We start from the raw sequence: 20,608 nt of genomic DNA, 5'->3' as shown, positions 1-20,608 counted from the left end.
TTCCTCCCATTTCTTTTTTGGAAAAATGTGAGAAGAGTGGATATTAACTCTTCTCTAAATGTCTGGTAGGATTCTCCTGGGAAGCCATCTGGCCCTGGCCTTTTGTTTGTTGGGAGAGTTTTTTTTTTATTACTGATTCAGTGTCTCTGCTGGTTATTGGTGTTTTGAAGTTTTCTATTTCTTCCCATTTCAGTTTTGGTAGTTTCTATGTTTCTAGGAATGCTTCCATTTCTTCCAGGTTTTCAATTTGTTGGCATATAGTTTTTCATAATAACCTCTTAAAATTGTTTGTATTTCTGTGGTATTGGTTGTGATCTTTCCTCTTTCAATGTTGATTTTATTTATTTGGATCCCTTCTCTTTTCTTTATTGATAAGTCTGGTTAGGGATTTATCAATTTGATGAAGTTTTTCAAAGACCCAGCTCCTGGTTTCATTGATCTGCTCTATTGTTTGTTTGTTTTGTTTGTTTGTTTTAGTTTCTGTATCACTTATTTCTGCTCAAATCTTTATTATTTCCTTACTTCTGCTTTAGGCTTTGTGTGTTGTTCTTTTTCCTGTAGCTGTAGGCTCCTTTCAGTGTTAGATTAGGTTGTTTATTTGAGACTTTTCTTGTTTCTTAAGGTAAGCCTGTATTGCTATATACTTCCCTCTTAGGTCCACTTTTGCCCTATCCCAAAGGTTGAGACCAGTGTGCTTTCATTTTCATTTGTTTCCAAGTATTTTTTATTTCTTCTTTGATTTCCTGATTTACCCATTCATTGCTTAGTAGCATTTTGTTTAACCTCTATGAATTTCTTTCTTGGGATTGCCTTTAAGTTTCATAACATTGTGGTCAGAAAATATGTACAGTATGATCTCAGTCTTTTTGTCTTATTGAGGCCTGATCTGTGACCTAGTGTGTGACTGTTCTGGAGACTGTCCTTGAAAAGAATGTGCATTCTGCTACTTTAAGATGGATGTTCCAGATATATCTGTTAAATTCATCTGGTCCAGGGATTTCTGGGTGGCTCAGCAGTTCAGCACCTGTCTTCGGCCCAGGCCATGATCCTGGAGTCTCGGGATGGAGTCCCACTTCACGTTCCCTGCATGGAGCCTGCTTCTCCATCTGCCTGTATCTCTGCCTCTCTGTGTGTCTCTCCATCAGGCATGTTACTTATATCTGTTTCACTTGGATCTCTTATTCTTTCACTTGGGAAGAATTCCTCTATCTTAGCATTTTGTCTATGTCTCTACCTTCTTCTCTGTGTTAGAAAAGCCTGGTAAGGGATACCTGGGTGGCTCAGCAGTTGAGCATCTGCCTTTGGCTCAGGGTGTGATCCCGGGTCCAGAGAGTGAGTCCTACATCAGGCTCCCTGTAGGGAACCTGCTTCTCCCTCTGCCTGTGTCTCTGCTTCTCTCTGTCTCTCATGAATAAGTAAAAAAAAAAAAAAAAAAGAAAGAAAAAAGAAAAGAAAAGAAAAGAAAAGCCTGCTAAATTTCCTGCTCCTGAGAGTAATGCGTCATGAAGAAGTGGTCATATAGCCTCCAGTGCCTGGGATTTCAGGGAATGTGTCTTGTGTGTGCTGCATGCGCTCAGCCGTTGTGTTTTGGCTGCTCCATTCTTCAGGATAGTTCTCTGCAGAGGCCCTCCTTTCCTGCAGTGTGTGGTGTTTGGTTCTTGACCAGAATTGGCAAATTTTAAGTAGGCATGCTCTGGTCTGCTTGTTAAATGAGACTTGATACTACTTCCATTAGAACTGAAGCCTTGGGGAAGCTTCTATTGGAAGACATGGTGTGGACTAGAGTTTCTGCTGGTCTTCTGGGGAAGGGGCACGCTGAGCTTGATGGAGATTGGCCATTGTGCTGGAGTGCAGAGGTGTGGCACTTGGTGTAAGCAGGTTAGGAAGATAGTTCAGGGCTAAGCTACCTTCCACAGGCTGCTCTGTGTTTATGCTGAGGGGTGGAGGAGGGTGATGTCACTGGCCAGCTCCTTTGTCCCCAGAGAGGCATCTCCCTGAACTCTGCCTGTCAGGGACCAGACCTAAGAAGAGGGAATAATCTCTCCTCTCTCCACCCCTCATGTCTCCCAAGCGTTCTTCAGATCACCCCCTGACCTTTAAAACTCCAGTCCTTCAGTCTTTTGGTTGCAAGAACTCCTGAAATTCTGACCAGCCCCCCTCATTTTCCCAGCCAGTGGCTTGGGGGAAGTGTTCTCCTTGCACATTCCCCGATGTGCTGCTCTCTCTCTCTTGCCTTTCTCTGTGACCATGACTTCCTCCTCTCTGCAGCCCCTTGATCTGTTTCTCCCCCAAACCACCGCTCTGTACTTCCTACCGTCCTCAGTGTGGCTTCTTCTATTCCTGTAGTTGTGAAAATGGTTCTGTCAGTCTTCAGGTTGATTTCTGGGTATTTGGATCGATTTGATAATCAACTAGTTGTGTTCGAGAGATGAGACAAGTCTAGGGTTCCCTAAAGTGCTGCAATCTTAGCTCCTCTGTCCTTTCATTTTGGATAAATTTCTTTGTCTCCTCATTTAATCTGCCTCTCTATGTCTGTTTCTGTGTTAAGAAAGTCAGCTCTGTCTTCTGTTCTGGAAAGTAGTGACTTTATGAAGGAGAGGTCTTGCAGTGGCCTATAGTATAGTGTCTCCAGTTTATGCGAACCTAACACTTCAGGACAGTGTCCTTGTGTGTTGTGCCTGAGTCACTTTTCCTTTCAGTGCATTGTCTGCACTGGCTCTCTGTCTATCGTGCTGTGCTTGCTCTTTGCGCTGCTAGTGGAACCCAAGTGCCCAGCTCTGCGGGCTGTGTCTGCCAGGAAATTTGGGCACAGGATGGAGGTGTTAGGAAAATTTTGAGTGGGACACGAGTCTTAAGCCAGATCCACTGAAGCACTGCCGTGGTCGGGGGCTACGTGCTGGGGTAGCCAGTGGACTGAGGCTGGGTATGGCTGGGTTCGGCAGGGCCTATCACAGGATGATGGTTGGGTGCATGAAGCTGGTCTCAGTGCAAGGTGGGAGCTATGCACAGCACTCAGTGGTGGCTGGGTGCTGCTCGGTGCCTGGGTGCTGTGGAGTGGCTGGCCACAGTGTGTGGCGGCAGTGTGCACTCTGCCAAGGCTGTGCACCCTGCAGCTTGGAAGGGTGCAGCGAGGCTTTAAGAAAATTTGCCCTGAGCTTAGGGCTGAGGCTATTGGGCTTGGAGTGGCAAGTCCTCGGAACCCGTGGGCCTGGCACACTGCTAGTAGCTTAGATAGTAAATGTCTGCGCAGTGCCACCTGCTGCAGGTGGCTCTGTGTTTATGCTGGCAGGATGGGTGAGAAACTGGTGACTGCCAGCTCCTCTTTCAGAGAAGTCCCCTAACATGCTCTAAAGTCACTCTGAACAGATCTGTCCCCTGTTTGCCCCCATCCTGTGTCAACTGCCCTTTTTATGTTGCCTCTGTGCAGGCTGCTGTCTTTTTTTTGAGAAGGTCAAAATTTGAGTATTTTTATTAAATATATTTTTGGCTTCATGTTTTAAATTTAAAGTCAATTTGCCAACATATAGTGGAACTCCCAGTTCTCATCCCATCGTGTGTCCTCCTTAATGCCCATCAGCCAGTTACCCCATCCTCCCTCCCACCTCCCCTTCAGAACCCTTTGTTTCCCAGAGTCAGGAGTCTCTCATGGTTTGTCTCCCTCTCTAATTTTCCCCCACCCAGTTTCCCTCCTTTCCCTCATGGTCCCTTTCACTATTTCTTATATTCCACATATGAGTAAAACCGTATGATAGTTTTCTTTCTCCAATTGACTTATTTCACTCAGCATAATGGCCTCCAGTTCCATCCATGTTGATGTAAATGGTGGGTATTCGTCTTTTCTGAGGGCTGAGTAATATTCCATTGTATCTATAGACCACATCTTCTCTATGCATTCATCTGTCGATGGACGTCATACCTCCTTCCACAGTTTGGCTATTGTGGACATTACTGCTATGAACCCTGGGGTGCAGGTGTCCCATGGATTCCCTATCTCTGTATCTTTGGGGGAAATACCCAGTAGTATAATTGCTAGGTCCTAGGGTAGCTCTATTCTTAACTTCTTGAGAGACCTCCACACTGTTTCCCAGAGTGGCTGCACCAGCTTGCATTCCCACCAGCAGTGTAAGAGGGTGCCCCTATCTCCACATCCTCCCCAATATTTGTTGTTTTCTGTCTTGTTACTTTTAGCCATTCTCGCTGGTATAAAGAAGTGTGGATTTGTATTCCCTGATGGCAAGTGAGGTGGAACACTTTTTAATGTGTTGGCCGTGTGCAGGTTTTCTTTGGAGAAATGTCTGTTCATGTCTTCTGCCCATTTCAAGACTGGATTCTTTATTTCTTGGATGTAAAGTTGCATATGTTCTTTACAGATCTTGGATACTAGCCCTTTATCTGATACGTCATGTGCAAATATCCTCTCCCTTTCTGAAGGTTGTCTTTTAGTTTTGTTGACTCTTTCCTTTGCTGTGCAGGAGCTTTTTATCTTGATGAAGTCCTAAAAGTTCATTAGTGCTTTTGTTTCCCTTGCCTTTAAGGGACATGTCTTGCATAAAGTTGTTGTGGCCAAGGTCAAAAGGAGAACACTAGGATTTTGATGGATCTTGTCTCACATTTAGGTCTTTCATCTATTTTGAGTTTATTTTTGTGTATAGTATAAGAGAACAGTCTGCTTTCATTCTTTGGCACGTGGCTGTCCAATTCCCAACACCATTTATTGAAGAGACTGTCTTTATTCCAGTGGATAGCCTTTCCTGCTTTGTTGCAGGCGAGTTGACCATCGAGTTGAGGGTCCATTTCTAGATTCTTTATTCTGTTCCATTGATCTATGTCTGTTTTTGTGCCAGTACCATGCTGTATTGATGATTACAGCTTTGTAATATAGTAGTATGATACCGTCAGCTTTGGTTTTCTTCTTCAACATTCCTTTGGCTACTTGGGGTCTTTTCTGGTTCTATACAAATCTCAGGATTATTTGTTCTAATTCTCTGAAGAAAGTCCACGGTATTTTGGTAAGAATTGTATTGAATGTGTAGATTGCTCTGGGTAGCAGAGACATGTTCACAATATTGCACGAGAAACCGAAAGATACCTAGGAAAAAACTTAACCAATGAGGTAAAGCATCTGTACTGTTAAAACCACAGAACACCTGTGAACGAAACTGGGGAAGACACCAAGGGATGGAAAAATGTTCCATGCTCATGGATTGAAAGACTGAATATTGTGAAAATGGTTTCTGTCTTGTTAAAGGCAGTGATCCTGCTATCACTCACCCCTCCAGCTCACCCAGTGCTGGGTCAGCTGACTTTTAAAGTTCCAGGCCCCAGGTCTCACTGGTTTTAAAAACTCACAGAATTCAGCCCATCTGGTTATTAAGGCCAGCTTTTATGAGGATTAATCTTCCTTGTGGTGCTTCCTGGTGTGAGGGCCTGTTTCTCAGCCCTCTTCTTGTGTGCAGCCCCCTCCTTCTTGTAGGTAGCCTCCTTCGACAATTCTGAGCTGAAGGGTTAACTTTCAGATGAAACGTCTCTATTTATAGTTGTGGAGTTTGCTCTACCAGTCTTCAGATCACTCTCTGGCTACTGACGGGTGTGGATGATAATTGGTGACAAACATGGGACAGGGAGAACTCAGGGTCCCCCTCCTCTGCCACCTTCCTCAAGTCTATCTTTTCATTAAGGATCTCACTGAGGTCCTCCACTCTTTTCTCAAGTGTGTTGAATATCTTTATGACCATTACTTTAAATTGTCTATTAGGCATATTAATTTTCCCCTTTTGGTTGAATTCTTTTCCTATGATTTAGTCCTGTTCTTTTAATTTTTTGAAAAGATTTTATTTATTTATTCATGAGAGACACACACAGAGAGAGAGAGAGAGGCAGAGGCATAGGCAGAGGGAGAAGCAGGTTCTTGTGGGGAGCCCAATATGGAACTCGGCCCCAGGCCTGCATGATCAAGCCCTGAGCCAAAGGCAGATGCTCAACCACTGAGCCACCGCAGGGTCCCTGTCCTATTCTTTTCATTTGAGACACATTCCTTTGTTTCCTCACTATGTCCAACTCCCTCGGTCTCTTTCTGTGTGTTTGGAATGCCAGCTACATCTCCTGCTCTTGAAATTAGTGGCTTTATGAAGCAGAGGTCCTGTGGTGCCCTGCAGTCCAATGTCCCCTGTTTACCAGAACCTGGTGCTTCAGGGTTGTCTCCTATACGTTGCATGTCCCCTACTGTTGTTGCTGAGCCACATTTGACTTCAGTTCAGTTGTCTGCAGTGGCTCTCTTTCCCTGATGGAGGCAGGGTTTTGTCCTGTGTTAATGAGGCAGTCTGGGACTGCACTGGGCCTGAATTGAATCAGACCAGGTGTTTGCCAGAGATAGGGTAACACTGAACTGCTGGTTGCTTTCTCTGTGTTGTCTTTTGAGAAGCTTTCACTCTTGGGTGGGGCCTGCAGTCAGACCAGATGTCTGCCCTCAGCTGGTTGCTGGGGCTGTAGTTGGACTCATGTATGTAGTGATCTTCCCTTCCCCTCTTCCCCAGGCAGGAGCCACTTTGGAGTTGTGCTGGCTCCTTTCAGGGCTGCCGCACCCTGCCAGGCCTGTGGCACAGCTTTGGATGGGCTCTGGCCAGAGGTATTGTAGACGCAGATCCACAGGAGAAGTCCGGCAGGGCATGAGGTGTTATCAAGGTTTGTGTAGGTCTGATGTGGGACAGCTCCTGGAGCTGAGATCGGGTTGAAGTGCGTATGTTTGTAGGAGAATGTGGGGAGTGGGGTGCACTGTCAGCAAGTTAGGTAGAATGTGTTGCTGCTGCCCTGGTTCCTGCAAGTGTCTGTGTGTCTAGGGTGGGGATAAGGGATGCAAATGGCACCCACCAGCTCTTTTGTTCTTAAAGAAGCCTCCCAAAGATCCCTGCCACTCCAACACATGCTCTGAGATTATTAAACAAAACTCCCTCCAGTGTACACTACCACCACCCAACCCCCCCACCCCTGGTGGTTTTCAAACTGCTGCTTGCATGCTGTATCTCCATGGGATTGTTTGTTGTGTTATCTCTTTAAGGGCAGGGACTCAATTTCCTATTGCCCTCTGGCTCCCCAGGAGTCAAGCCTGATGATTTTTAAAGACCCAGATGTTAGGCCCTATTGATTGTAAGAACTGGCAAAATTGTGTTGTTCTAGTTTTCCAAGTCAAATGTTATAGGGGTTTGTCTTTCCTGTGTGGGTTCCACCTGCCTGGTGTGAAGGCCTCCTCCTTACCCCTCTCTGAGGCCACAGCAGCCCTCTCTTGTGGATAGTTGTATAGGTCCTTTAACTCCTGACCCATCTCTGCCCTCCTTTCCTTCTTGGTTGTGACCTCTTCCTACCATTTAGCTGTGGAGAGTCTGTTCTGCCAGTCTTCAGGTGGTTTTCTGGGGTATTTACACTGATGTGGATTTTATCTGCTCTCTTCCCTGAAGTCCTCCTCTGTCCCTTTTTAAATCAGTTTGTTTTCTTCACTCTTGATTTATATGAGTAACTTTATATTAACCACTTCTGAGATAGATGGTTTACAAAATATGTTTTTTTCTTATTCCACAGGTTGCCTTTGCATTTGGCTAATCGTTTGGCTGTACAGAAGTTTTGAATTTGATGTAGTTATATTTATTTTTGTTTATTTGGGTTTTTTTGGTTTTGTCTTTTCTTTTCTTTCCTTTTTTTTTGCTTTGGCTATGATTTTATACCCAAGAAATTGTTGCCAAGACCTTATTCATTCAAAGTGAAACAGTTATTTCTTTTTTATTGAGGTATAATTGACATATAGCGCTATATTATTTTCAGGTGTTCACATGGTTTGATATTTGTATATCTTGTGAAATGATTACTACAATAAGCCTACTTAACATCTGTCACCACACAAAATTAATCGAAGTATAATTGACACACAATATTATAGGAGTTTCAGGTGTACAACATTCATATGCATTATGAAATGATCTCTGTAATAAGTCTAGTTACCATTTGTCACCAAAGTTAATACAGTAGAGTATTGTCTATTCCCTGTGCTATACATTAACATTACATCCCCATGGTTTATTTATTTTAAAACTGAAGTTTGGGCAGCCCCCATGGCGCAGCGATTTAGCGCTGCCTGCAGCCTGAGGTGTGATCCTTGAGACCCTGGATCAAGTCCCATGTCAGGCTCCCTGCATGGAGCCTGCTTCTCCCTCTGCCTGTGTCTCTGCCTCTCTCTCTCTGTGTGTGTCTCTATGAATAAATAAATAAAATCTTAAAAAAATAAAATAAAACTGAAGTTTATGCTTCTTGATACTTTCATCGATTTTGCCCAACCCCCAACCCCCCTCTCTTCTGGCAACCATCAGTGTGTTTTCTGTATTTAGGAGTCTTGTTTTGTTTTTTAGGTTCCACATACAAGTGAAAATGTATGGTATTTGTCTTTCTCTGTCTGACTTATTTCATTTAGCATAGAACCTTTCAGGTCTATTTGTATTGTCACAAATGGCAAGATTTCATTCTTTTTTATGACAGACTGGTATTCCATTTTGTGGTGTGTGTTGGTGTAACATTTGCTTTATCCCTTCAACATCAGTGGGGACTTAAAATGTTTCCATGTGTTGGCTACGGTATGTAAAGTTGCAGTGGGTATGAAGGTGCGGATATCTCAGTTTTTTGAGGAGCCTCCATATTATTTGGTTGAGCCAATTTACTTTCTGAAAAACAGTGTGTAAGGGTTCCCTTTTTTCCCTATGCTTGCCAACACTTGTTATTTCTTACTTTCTTGGTGATAGCCATTCTAACAGGTGTGAGGTGATGTCTCATTGTGGTTTACATTTGCATTTCCTTAATGATTAATGATGTTGAGTATGTTTTCGTGTTAGCTGTTGGCCATTTGAATGCTTTTCTTGGAAAAATGTCTATTCAGGTCATTAAAATGTCCATGAGGTCCATTTGGTCTAAGGTATAGCTCAAGTCCATTATTTCTACTTTTACAGGATTATTTATTTATTTATTTGTTTGCTTTACATACTATACAATATCTATTTCATCTCATACATTTGTTCAAGCCGCCTCTAATCTCCACCAAATGCTTAATTCCTGTGCAATGGTTATGTGTTACCTTGTTCATTTCCTTTATCAATTCTTCACAGTTTGTTATTATATATTTGTGGAACTATTTTGTATATGCATATTTCTTCCTACTAGAATGTAAAGTCTGTGAAGACAATGAACATATCTGTTTTCATATCAATTTAATACACTCAGAATGTAGTATGGTATGTGTCACAACACTGGTATTCCATAACCATTTTTATTTTCGCATTATTAATTAAATTAGTGTATATATTAGCAATGTTTGGGGCTTAGTCCAGTCAAGATAAAGAGAGTATTTTTTGCTTTCCTTCGATATTATCCTTGTGACATATGTATTCTTTAGGGTTACATTTCTGAGAGGTCCATGGTGTGGAGCAAGCTTTGGATACTCATGGCTTCCTACCTGGGATAAAAAATGAGGAAAATCTTAGAAACGAATGTTAACTTCAAACAGAATGCTTTTAAACCTAGTTTTCTTCTTTGTCTTTCCTGGGATACTTAAAAGAAACCCTTTTTATCATGGAAAATTTCAACAATATGTAGTGGTAGAGAGAATAGTGCCAAGTATCAACAGTCCACCTTTAATCATTATTAATTCACGGATAATTTTGTAAACCTACCCACTTAATTTTACACATATACTGGATTAGTGTGATGATATTCTTATAAGTCATATCATTTTATCGATGAATGTGTTATTATGAAATCTAAAATTTAATGACTTCTAGGAAACATAACACTGCCATTATCACACCCAAAATTAGATTAAAAATTTCTTAATAGAGTCAGAGTTCAATTTTTGTGATTGTTTCACAAGAATTTTTTAACAGTTCTTTTATTTGAATATGCATCCAAACAAAACTTAACATTTGGTTGATATGTATCTTAATTTTTTTAATATGAAGTTTATCTGTTCTTTATTTTCCCTGCAAATGATTTGCTGAATAAAAGGATTTTCTAATTATGTATTTTTAAATAGTATATTAAATATTAATAGTCACAATTCATGCACACAATCAGAAATAAGTAAAATAACTCAAATAATTTTTGAAATCACATAATTTAGTATCATGAGGATTGATATCTTTGTTTACAGTAATGTCATGTGATGATCTCACTTTTAACTTTTAGCTAATATCGAAATGATTGCGCTTGGTATTAGAATTTAAATTCTATTTTAAAATTATGTGAAGTCTTACAAATGAAGCCCCTTAATAAAATGCATCTTCCATTAAATTTGTTTTCCTTCTTATTTCATTGAGAAGGAGTCTGAGTAAGTCAGTATTTGTGTATTTCTAGGGCACTGGTCATAATGGGATTCAGTATACACCTTATAGTACAATAATGCGCACACACACACACACACACACACACACACACCTCTTCCCAAATTCCTGAGTTCCCATCTCACGATTCCTTGAGATTTATTTTTTTTAAATTTTTATTTATTTATGATAGTCACAGAGAGAGAGAGAGAGAGAGAGAGAGAGAGAGAGAGAGAAAGGCAGAGACATAGGCAGAGGGAGAAGCAGGCTCCATGTACCGGGAGCCCGATGTGGGATTCGATCCCGGGTCTCCAGGATGACGCCCTAGGCCAAAGGCAGGCGCCAAACCGCTTTGCCACCCAGGGATCCCTTTCTTGAGATTTATATAACATTTATTTGACAGCCTATTGCCAAAAACTCTCCCTGAATACATTAGTGCATTTTCAGATGATTACATTTTTTATACTAAAATTTGTATTTTATACCTTTGACATCATAATTGCTGACATTCTTTTAATACAGTTTATTTTATTTTATTTTTTTTTAAATTTTTATTTATTTATGATAGTCACACAGAGAGAGAGAGAGAGGCAGAGACATAAGCAGAGGGAGAAGCAGGCTCCATGCACGGGGAGCCCGACGTGGGATTCGATCCCGAGTCTCCAGGATCGCGCCCTCGGCCAAAGGGAGGTGCTAAACCGCTGCGCCACCCAGGGATCCCAATACAGTTTACTTAAAGCAATTTAAGGTTCACAGCAAAATGGAGGGGAAGGTACAGAGATTTCCCATCTATCCGTGTCCCCACCAGGCACAGCCTCCCCTACTATCAGCATCCCTTACCAGAGTGGTACATTTATTACAACAGATGACACTATTTTGATAGATTATTATCACCAAAGTCCATAGTTTCCATTAGGGTTCACTCTTGGTGTACATTGTGTGGGTTTGAACAAATGTGTAATGGCATGTACCTACCATTATAATACAGTGCAGAGTAGTTGCACTGGCCTGACCTCCTCTGTGTTCTGTTACCTACATTTTCTTGATAACTTCTGGGTCAGATTCCCTAAATTTACTAGTTCCTAGTCTCCATTGTTAATTATTCTCTTACTTCTACCTCGCAGGTAACTCTTGATCCTTGAATTATCCCCAAAGTAAATGTGCATAAGGTCTGTTACAATATAGCATATCTTTGGTCTTAAAAACCTCAAGTCAAATTCTTATGACTTACTGTTCTAAGAATTCTCTTAGCAATCTTCCACTAGTGACATGTCACTGACTGCTATACCCTATCTATTCTCTTAGCCTAAGCCAATCTCAGAGTCTCTGAGTTGTTGGGGAAAGCAAAATCCTCTCTTTCACTTATGAAAAGAAATTCATTCACAGCTCCATTTTTGAATCTTCTAAATCATTAATGGACTCAGAAAAAGAGAAGTGCTTTTAATATGATATAATCAATTCTTTTTAACAATACAGATACAAATAGCAATGTTTTCTCATGTATTTCCATATTATGTGTAATCAAGATTATTCAAATTCTGTCAATAACTGCAAGGAAAGTATTATTACTTCCAGAGAATGGATGAGAAAGATGAGTCTCAGAATACATATGTGCAGTGTTAAAATGTTTGAAATATTAGCTATAAAGGGCTGAATCCTGAATTTGGATTTAAGTTTCTTTTCATCAAACTCTACTATATCAACACTTGTGTTAAAATTGTCTTTTTTTCTCCCAATTAAACTTTAAATTCACTGATACAGGTGGTGTGGCCAGGGACAGCCTCATACATTTCATAGCTGTTCCATAATATTGCCTTAGACACCATGTATGGACACACTACTTGCAGAGTGAAAAGACTAAGGCCAATATGTGCCTAAAATAATTTCAAAGGGAAAATGACTCCGAGTCAAGTCACATACACTTTCCGAGTGAAGCTTTAGACAACTCAAGAACACCAGAGAATTCCATCTGTTGATCCATTTCCTCTGCAAGAGTTTCCACTAGAAGACAATGAATCTAGAAGAGAATACAGCATCCATAGCTGCCAGTACATTATCTCCTCTATGTTGTCCCTGCGGGCCTTTCTCTCTCATAGATTCATTCTTTCCAAATACAAGAGGGATGAGGGGTGGGGGCACGGGACTGGAGTTATTGGGGTGTTGTGCAGTTTCCTTGGGTGCCCAGGGATGCACAGGGATACACAGGGATTCAGTGAGCTTGACCTAAGATGATCTGCCTAGAAACATCCTGCAGATATATTCACTCTACTATCCCTGATATGCCACCGGGGCACAGGAAAGTCTACGTGCTTATCTAGAAGAGATTCATGTAAGAGGTGAGGCAAACTACACCTGTGTTCTAAGAAACTTAACTATGTCTATGATTTCCACTCCCTTTCTCATCCGGTTGTTGCTGTCCCTAAGTAAGAACAAAGCATTTGGTTCTCCTCAGGTACTTACTATATGGTCTTATTCTAATGCTCTCTTACTTGACTTCCATTTATTTTCCTGCCTAAAGAATTCTTGTCTTGTCATGGGTGAGGATGGGAGAGGAAAGCTTCTCCTATCATCATTGATTCCTCACAAATTGAAATTTTAAAGTTTTGGAAAACAATTTGTCTTTTGGTACTTATGAAATTCAAAATTTCTTTATCTTAACTTATGTCTCTGTCATAGCTTTCTAAAATTATGTTAAAAGAAGTATGAACTTATTTCTTGGCTTTGTATTTCTCCTCTACCAAATCTATACCAAGGTCAGAGGGCTTATATGACTTTTCTTGGTGTCTGAATTGGGGGAGTGTGGCAGTACCCAGACATGAGAATAACAGGAAGAGAGAACCATTAACCTTACTTACCTAAGATATCAAAATATTATCAGCCTATACCTGCATTTTCTGGTGTTGCTGGGCATGAAACATAATATGGAAAGTGAGATTAGGAAGGTCTAAAAAAAAGGGGGACCAAAGTCCTAATCAGCCCTGAGATGAAAGACAGGAAAAATTGATCTAAAGGATCTCTTAAAGAGAAAATTATTATTTCCATGGGAATACTAGATCAGAGTAATGAGGGATCAGGTAACTGGTTGGGATATCCCAGAGATCTCATTGTAGTTGACAATTGAGGAAAGAACAGAAAACAAACAAACAAAAACAGGCAGTCAAGGAAGGGGTAGAATTTAAAGGGTGAGCGCTCAGAGGATATAGTTCTTGAGTCCCAGAGAAGAGGTGACAGAGAAGCACTGGTAGAGAGTAGGAATATGATGAACTGGGCAAGGAAATAGCGCCAGGTGGCCTATCCGGTCCACTCTTCTGCTCTGGGAGGTGGGCATGCAGTGCACCTGCAATAGGACAGACATAGATGGTTGGATTTTAGGGAGCTGCTGTGCTGTCATCATCCCCTCTCCCAATTCTCCTATAACCTTCCAACCACATTTGGGTCCACAGACTCCTCCCACTTTCCATCCTCCCGGACTCTGTCTCCAACTCTCAGCTCTGACAAATCTGAATCCTTACCTTCCTTTCTAGGGTGCAGCTCACAAAGGTCCTTGATGTCTGGAAGTACCACCTGAGCGCAGGCCTTGGATAATGAAGACGGTGCCCATCACGATGCCCACAAGGCCCACAGCCAACCCCAGGGCACAGACCACAGTCTCTGTCAGCTCTGACATAGGGGTTGGAACTTCAGGTTCTGTGAAAATGAGGTTGTGAAAGTCAGAATACAGTGTTGGTTCAAGTACAGGTGTGAGACGGAGTGGGGGGTTGAGGAGGGTGATGGTGCTGTTGGGTCTATGAAGTCTCAGGGCACCAGGCTTAGGGAAGAGAGTGAACTCTGTTATTAGAAACCCTGAAGTGTCATAAACATGCTTTGAGCCTCGAGACTCCAGGGCTGACAGGCAGGATGCTTTGGACTTGACAAAGAAAAGGAGGCACCACGGGAGGGGGAATTCATACATACCCCAGTGTTTCAGAAGTGGCTCATCCAGGCCCCAGTGCTCCACTTTGCAGTCATAAATATCCTCAGCAGAAGGGAGGAAGGTGAGGTAACTGATCTTTGAGAAGGAATGATCCTCTTTGGCGAGGAAGCTGGTTTCGGAAACCCCTTCTGTGACTGAGTGCCTGTTCTTCAACCACGTGACATTGATCACAGGAGGAAAGATGTTGTCCACGAGACAGATGAGGGTGTTGGGCTGACCCAGCATCACAGGAGACTTGGAAAACACGGTCACCTCAGGAACCTCTGTGGTGAGGAAGCCGCACTGACATGAAATGCAATAACTCTGCCTGAGGCTCTGCACTGGGTCCTAGAGGAGCCCTCCCAGCAACAGTTCTCCACGCGGTGGTGGAAGGCTTCTTGCTCACCTTCTGCTTGGGAACGCCGTATGTGCACTGCCTACACTTTATCCCCAGCCCTTCTCTGGGCAGGTGTGCTTATTAGGTAGCATATCCACAGGGCGTCTCCTTGAGGGATTCAAGGGACATGGTACGGGAGTAAGGATCCTTGCATTACATGGCAATATTTCAGTTTTCAGATGGGGGAGGACGAGGGTTCAGTAATTACTATGAGAAGATCTGGGGGAAGATCCTTGGAAAACAGTGAAGAGTGTCTGTGCTAGGGAGGAAGGGAGAGAGAGCTGGGATGTGGGGACAGATTCAGGGCGGAGAGGCAGAATGGTAGACACATACCATTGGTAGCAGCAGTTTGGTTGGACCTTTCAATCAGGATGTTCAAGTTTTGTTTTGCTATAGCCAAGTTTCTCAGTGCACCCTGGGGGTCAAAACTTGTGAACGTGCTAAACACAGGCAGCCGCCAGACAGTTTCCTTCTTCTCCAGGTCCACGTAGAACTCCTCATCGCCATCGAATTCATGGGTGTACTGGCCGGAGGGACCGTAAGACTGGTAGACGTTGACGCCGTAGTAGGCAACGTGGTCGGCTGGTGAGCAGGGGTGAGGAGCAGGAAGCAGGACACAGAGGGAGAAAAGAGCCTTAGTCAACCGAGTGACAGAACAAACTGCGGGCAAACAGATATTGCGAGCTTCATCCTGGGCACAGCTTAGGCACGTTTCCCAGCACCTGCCCCTCTCTCGTGTCCGTGGTGCCCAGGCAAGCGGGCTCTGCTTTCCACTGCCGCGCATGCTCCGTGAGAGCACGATGACGACAGCCTTGCTGCTGCTCTTCCCCTGTGTGTAGCCCAGCACCTGGTGCGCTCGGGAGGCTCAGTAGACAAATATTACAAGGAAATGAAAGAAGGAATGAACAAGGTATCGTGGCTATAGCTTCCTTTATCAGAAACTCACTTAACTTCTCTCTGCTTCACCAGTTTTACCTCTTGCTTAATTCCTTCATCAGTTAACAGCACGTACATTGATTCCTCTCCCCCCAGGACTGGCTCAGAGCAGAATATTTTCTGCAGAGGCAAAGCTTCCTTCCTTCCTTCTTCCTCCTCCTCTCTCCTGCGCCTTCTTCTGCTGCTTCTTATTTTGTCAAAAAAAAGCACGAAGGATTGTATTCTTCGAAAAGAGTTTCTTAGCTATTTTAGGGTATAAGAAAGAGTATGAGGAGGACAGCGACAGTGTTAAAAAGTTTATAAAAAAATAAACAATACTCCTAATGTCTCTGGTTCCTTTTTTAAAAAGATTTTATCTATTTATTTGACAGAGGGAGAGAGCATAAGCAGAGGAGGCAGCAGAGGGAAAGGAAGAAACATGCTCCCCACAGGTAGCCCCACTTGGGGCTCTGTCCCAGGACTCTGGGATCATGACCTGAGCCAAAGGCAGACACTTAACCAATGGAGCCACCCAGGAGCCACCAAGTTCTCTTGTTAACGATGGTAATCCTCAGAGGGGAGCACTTGATTCATCAGAAGTACAAAATGGAAGCTTCATTAGATTTTAGATTTCTGTCACTCCCCATCCCTCGTGCTTTTTTCCCCCTTGCAAACCCCTAACCTGATTCTGACTTGCATTTCTATCTGTTTAGGACTCCTGGTAAACTGTGGCCCTTCTCTTCAAATGGACAGTGCATTTTGCAAGGTGCCAAGGTAGAATGGCAGCAGTATGACTCCACCCGGTGAGCCTAACTGGGCATTTTTGTAAAGAGATATGTGAGCTTTTTATCGTTTCCTCCTTATGCTCTTCCTCATTTGCTGAACATCAGCAAGATGTCAGACATGAGGAGCAGGGGGTCAAACACCCATCAGCATGGTTTCTGTCTTCAAGGGGTTTATTGCGTGGTGGGAGAGTCTAGTGAGTACAGGAACAAATGCAGTATGCTGTGGTGAGTCCTGCAGGGAACAGCAGCAGTCTTATGGTCCCACTACCTCTGCAAATATGTCATCTGCCAGTCAAACCAAAGCACATTCTTCTTGCATGTTCCTTGGCCTTTTTAGGGGTGTGCCTCCTTGTAACAAAGCTATCTTTTCAGACTTCCTGGGTACCTCCAATTCCTTTTGGAAGTTTCTGTCTTGTTAGCAACATTTCAGTTAGCCTCATCGAACATTTTTTTGGCTTCACTATAACCTCTAACGCCTCCATCCAATGTCTTGCTTTCCAGATTTATCTATGCCTCATCCGACTCACTCTCTTCCTTGCCCAGCATGACCCCCCCCGCCCCCCCACCTTGGTGATTACTTAAAGGCCCTCCATCAAACCCTCTGCATCCTCTAGCCTTTATCCTTGGTTCCCTTGGTTCCTTTTTCAAACATGAGTATATGCAATTATTCTTTCCATTTGGTGCTTGTCCAAGGCACCATTTGTTGATGAACATCACACTACACGGCTGACTGGAACTGATTCACTTCTGTATTTTCAGCCTCAGCTGGGTCCATAGTTCTGCTCAGCGATATTCCTTCTGCTTTCCTTCATCTTTGAATCCCCAAATTAATCTCACTGTTTGCTCAAAAGTGTGTATTGAATATCAATTGCTATTGTCAAGGATCACAGACATTTGGGTGAGTGGAGGTTGATAGACACAGAGCTAGTCAAACCATACGGAAGTTAATCAGCACTGCTCAAGGCTGTTGTATGACTCGTGAGCCTCATCACTATTGGGTCCCTTTCCTCATAAAATATTAGACATCACACTTTGTGACTGCATTGGTATAAAGATAAATATAATCCAGGTTGAAGTAAAAATTAAAACATTTTCCTCTACCTCATAAGTTCACTTCTTCTAATTTTAAAAGAAACTAAAACATTTTATGGTGCCCTAGAAGCATCATAGGCCCTTGGCACTGTGCTTACTGGATAAGTTGAGCCTGACCAAGATGCTCTGGCATGATGTTGAAGAAGGAAATTAGAAGTTCTCTGGCAAAGTGAGGCAAACTTCCCCGACCAAATTAAATTAGGATGGGAACACTCATGGCTAACAAAGATGTTGAAAATTAGAGTATGCTCCATTTCACTTCCCCTCTTAAGGCTGCTTGGTTTTTCTACTTTGATTGTTACAAACCTACTCTTTGTAGAAGATATGATATATATGCACAATGGAATATTTTTCAGTCATAAAAAGAATGAAATCTTGCCTTTGGCACAATGTGGTAGGAGCTAGAGCGTGTAATGGTAAGCGAAATAATCATTCAGAGAAAGACAACTATCATATAGTTTCAGTGATGTGTGGAATTTAAGAAAGAAAACAAAGAAACAAAAGAAACAAAAATACACTCTTAATTGTAGGGAACAAACTGTTGTTTACTGGAGGAGAAGTGACTGGGGGGCATGGCTGAAACAGGTGAGGGGATTAAGAATACATTTATCTTGGAGGCACATGGGTGGTGGCTCATTGGTTGAGCGTCTGCCTTCAGCTCAGATCATAATCTTGGGGTCCTGAGATTGAGTCTGGCATCAGGCTCCCCACGGGGAGCCTGCTTCTCCCTCTGCCTATGTCTCTGCATCTCTCTCTGTGTTTCTCATAAATAAATAAAAATCTTTAAAAGAAAAAAAGTACATTTATCTTTTTTTTAAACATTTTTAAAAATTTTTTTATTTATTTATGATAGTCACAGAGAGAGAGAGAGAGGCAGAGTCATAGGCAGAGGGAGAAGCAGGCTCCATGCACCGGGAGCCCGACGTGGGATTCAATCCGGGGTCTCCAGGATCGCGCCCTGGGCCAAAGGCAGGTGCCAAACCGCTGCGCCACCCAGGGATCCCAAAAAGTACATTTATCTTGATGAGCACTGAGTAATGCATAGAATTGTGGAATCACTATACTGTACGCTAGAAACGTATAGGTTAACCATCCTAGAATTAAATTAAATTAAAAAATTAACTCACACCTGTAATGGATACAGTTAAGGAACAAGTATGATCATTGACATGGATATGTTTACATTATTGGAAAAATATTTCTAAATACATATTTGATTTAATTATTCCTGAATGACATATATGAGGTCATGTGGTTGAATGACTTGTTTAAAGGTATTCAGCTGGGCTTGTATACCCACTCCCCTCATGCCAGTTCCCAGCATGAAAATGTGTGTAAATTTGAGTCAAAGAAGAGGATACCCTTCCTTATATCTACATAGTATACATAATTCATGAAACTTTTTACCCCAAGTGAGACTATAGAAAAAACATGTAGAAAGTTTCAAAATGTTTTCAGAGACATTTGGGAGCAATAGTTCATGACTTTTTAGTAACAAAACAAATTTGGTTTTAGTAACGAAACAAAACATGGAAACATCCCTATACTTTAAGGTAATCATGAATGAATGCCATCAAGCCCTCTAGCCTATATTCACTGGATCTGAGATTAGAAATGGAATAATATCCTTGATGAACTCTGCAACATCACAGGGAGCAAAGACAGTGGGTTGGGTCTCTAGTTTCCTGAAGGAAGAATGATTAAAAATTTTAGAATTGCTTAATATTGAGAACACCTTTGAGGAGTCTCCACTATTTTATGCCATTCTCTCTTTTTCCCCTTCCAATTCCTTTTCCCTAGTCTAGTCCCCATATCCCTCAGGTGTGCACTCACCCACAATCTCTTCACCTCCAGAGGGGCTCATCATAATAGTCAGGATGAGGGTCCCCAGAATCAGAACTCTGTTTAGGATCATCCTCTTCTCCGTGTGGTCTCCACACTTGCTGTTCTGAATTGCAGAACTAGGGTGAGGACCCAACAGAAAGGGGAATCTAAAGACACCCAAACCCAAACCTGCCAGGTCAGGTTCTGGCCAATCAGAAAAATGCCTTATGGTGACACTGCTGTTGCCAGTTGAAGAGTTTGTACTAAGAAGCCAGAAGATACTGGGAAATCCCCTTGTTCTGAGGTAGCCTGCATGGAGAGTGGACCTGGGGGAATTACCTAGGAAAGGAGGAGGCGCACTCAATAGATCTTCCTATGGATGTGTATGCTTGTTGGTGGCAGCAAGAGGGGCGGAGTTTCTGAGTAGCCTCATGTATAGAGAACATAATCACTTACATGGTTTTCTTCAGGCTCTTCTGGGTTACAGTCGCCAAAAATTCTCCTATAAATTGATTCCTCTCCTTGGCAATCCTTAACTCCTTCCCTTTTCCTGGCCTCCAAATGTATTTTTTTTTTTTTTGCTTCCATAGTGCATTTAAAATTTTCCAAATTTTGATTTATCTACAAGGAATTTCTTCTGATGGTAACCAAGGATTACCTTTGCTTTACTACATATGTAATTCCTGTTAAATTCCTCTTATGGTCTCAAAAGCTCCAGTATTTGCATCTGGGACGATAAAAGAAGTCATAAGGTCATTAATGCTGCCTACAGTAATTGCATCATTTTTCACTGTCATGGTTTCCCTACCCTGAGCGTTCTTTGTGCTCGTTTCAGTGCTGCCTGCCTATATTTAAAGGCAAGTTGGGGACATTGATTGCATTAAAGACTGCTTCAGCTGCCTCACTGTATTATTTTTAGTTTTCAGTTTTTTTTTTTTTTTTTTTTTTTTTTTTACATTTAAGAATGTAAGTCAAATGTTGAGGGTAGAATGAGGGGAACTGCTGTGATTTAGAAATTGATTTCCTTCCCTGACATCCTGGAATTTTCATATTCTTTATCCTGCTACGTATTCCAGATAATTGTGAGGGACTAGGAATTGAGCTGAAGACAAAGGCAGTCCTTAGTCCCTCTTTTTCCAGAAGAACTGATTTTCTGTGAGGTATGGAAGCTACAAGATACTAAGGGCTTCCACTTAGAATCAATCACTCTGTGCCTGTTGGGTGGCCTTCTATTGCTCAGTACTCTATCATACCCTGTTGACAGACATGATAGGAAGACTGGGACAGGAAAAGC

The 20,608-nt window shown here is 42.3% G+C and overlaps 1 protein-coding gene across 1 annotated transcript; it reads right to left on the bottom strand.

The window, feature by feature from the left end:
• Window positions 1–10,860: 10,860 nt before the first annotated feature.
• Window positions 10,861–19,514, bottom strand: LOC140594627 (SLA class II histocompatibility antigen, DQ haplotype D alpha chain-like). Its single transcript, XM_072729029.1, has 5 exons — window positions 19,324–19,514; window positions 15,032–15,280; window positions 14,304–14,585; window positions 13,862–14,036; window positions 10,861–13,686 (listed from the first exon to the last, which is right to left on the bottom strand). Exons 1-4 carry the CDS (start codon window positions 19,403–19,405, stop codon window positions 13,882–13,884), a joined length of 768 nt encoding a protein of 255 aa, XP_072585130.1. The 5' UTR covers window positions 19,406–19,514; the 3' UTR covers window positions 10,861–13,686; window positions 13,862–13,881.
• Window positions 19,515–20,608: the final 1,094 nt, after the last annotated feature.

Source organism: Vulpes vulpes, chromosome 1 (assembly GCF_048418805.1).
Source record: "Vulpes vulpes isolate BD-2025 chromosome 1, VulVul3, whole genome shotgun sequence".
Taxonomy (NCBI): domain Eukaryota; kingdom Metazoa; phylum Chordata; class Mammalia; order Carnivora; family Canidae; genus Vulpes; species Vulpes vulpes.
Note: the sequence above shows the minus strand (reverse complement) of the source record. Positions and strands in the feature narration are given on the sequence as shown.

What these genes read in the sequence shown, in the direction of transcription:
- LOC140594627 (XM_072729029.1), bottom strand. Translation starts at nt 19,405, where the DNA reads ATGATCCTAAACAGAGTTCTGATTCTGGGGACCCTCATCCTGACTATT. An exon ending in CCAAACTGCTGCTACCAATG is followed by an intron (nt 14,586 to 15,031) that starts GTATGTGTCTAC and finishes TCCTCACCACAG; the next exon opens with AGGTTCCTGAGGTGACCGTG. An exon ending in GCCACTTCTGAAACACTGGG is followed by an intron (nt 14,037 to 14,303) that starts GTATGTATGAAT and finishes TCATTTTCACAG; the next exon opens with AACCTGAAGTTCCAACCCCT.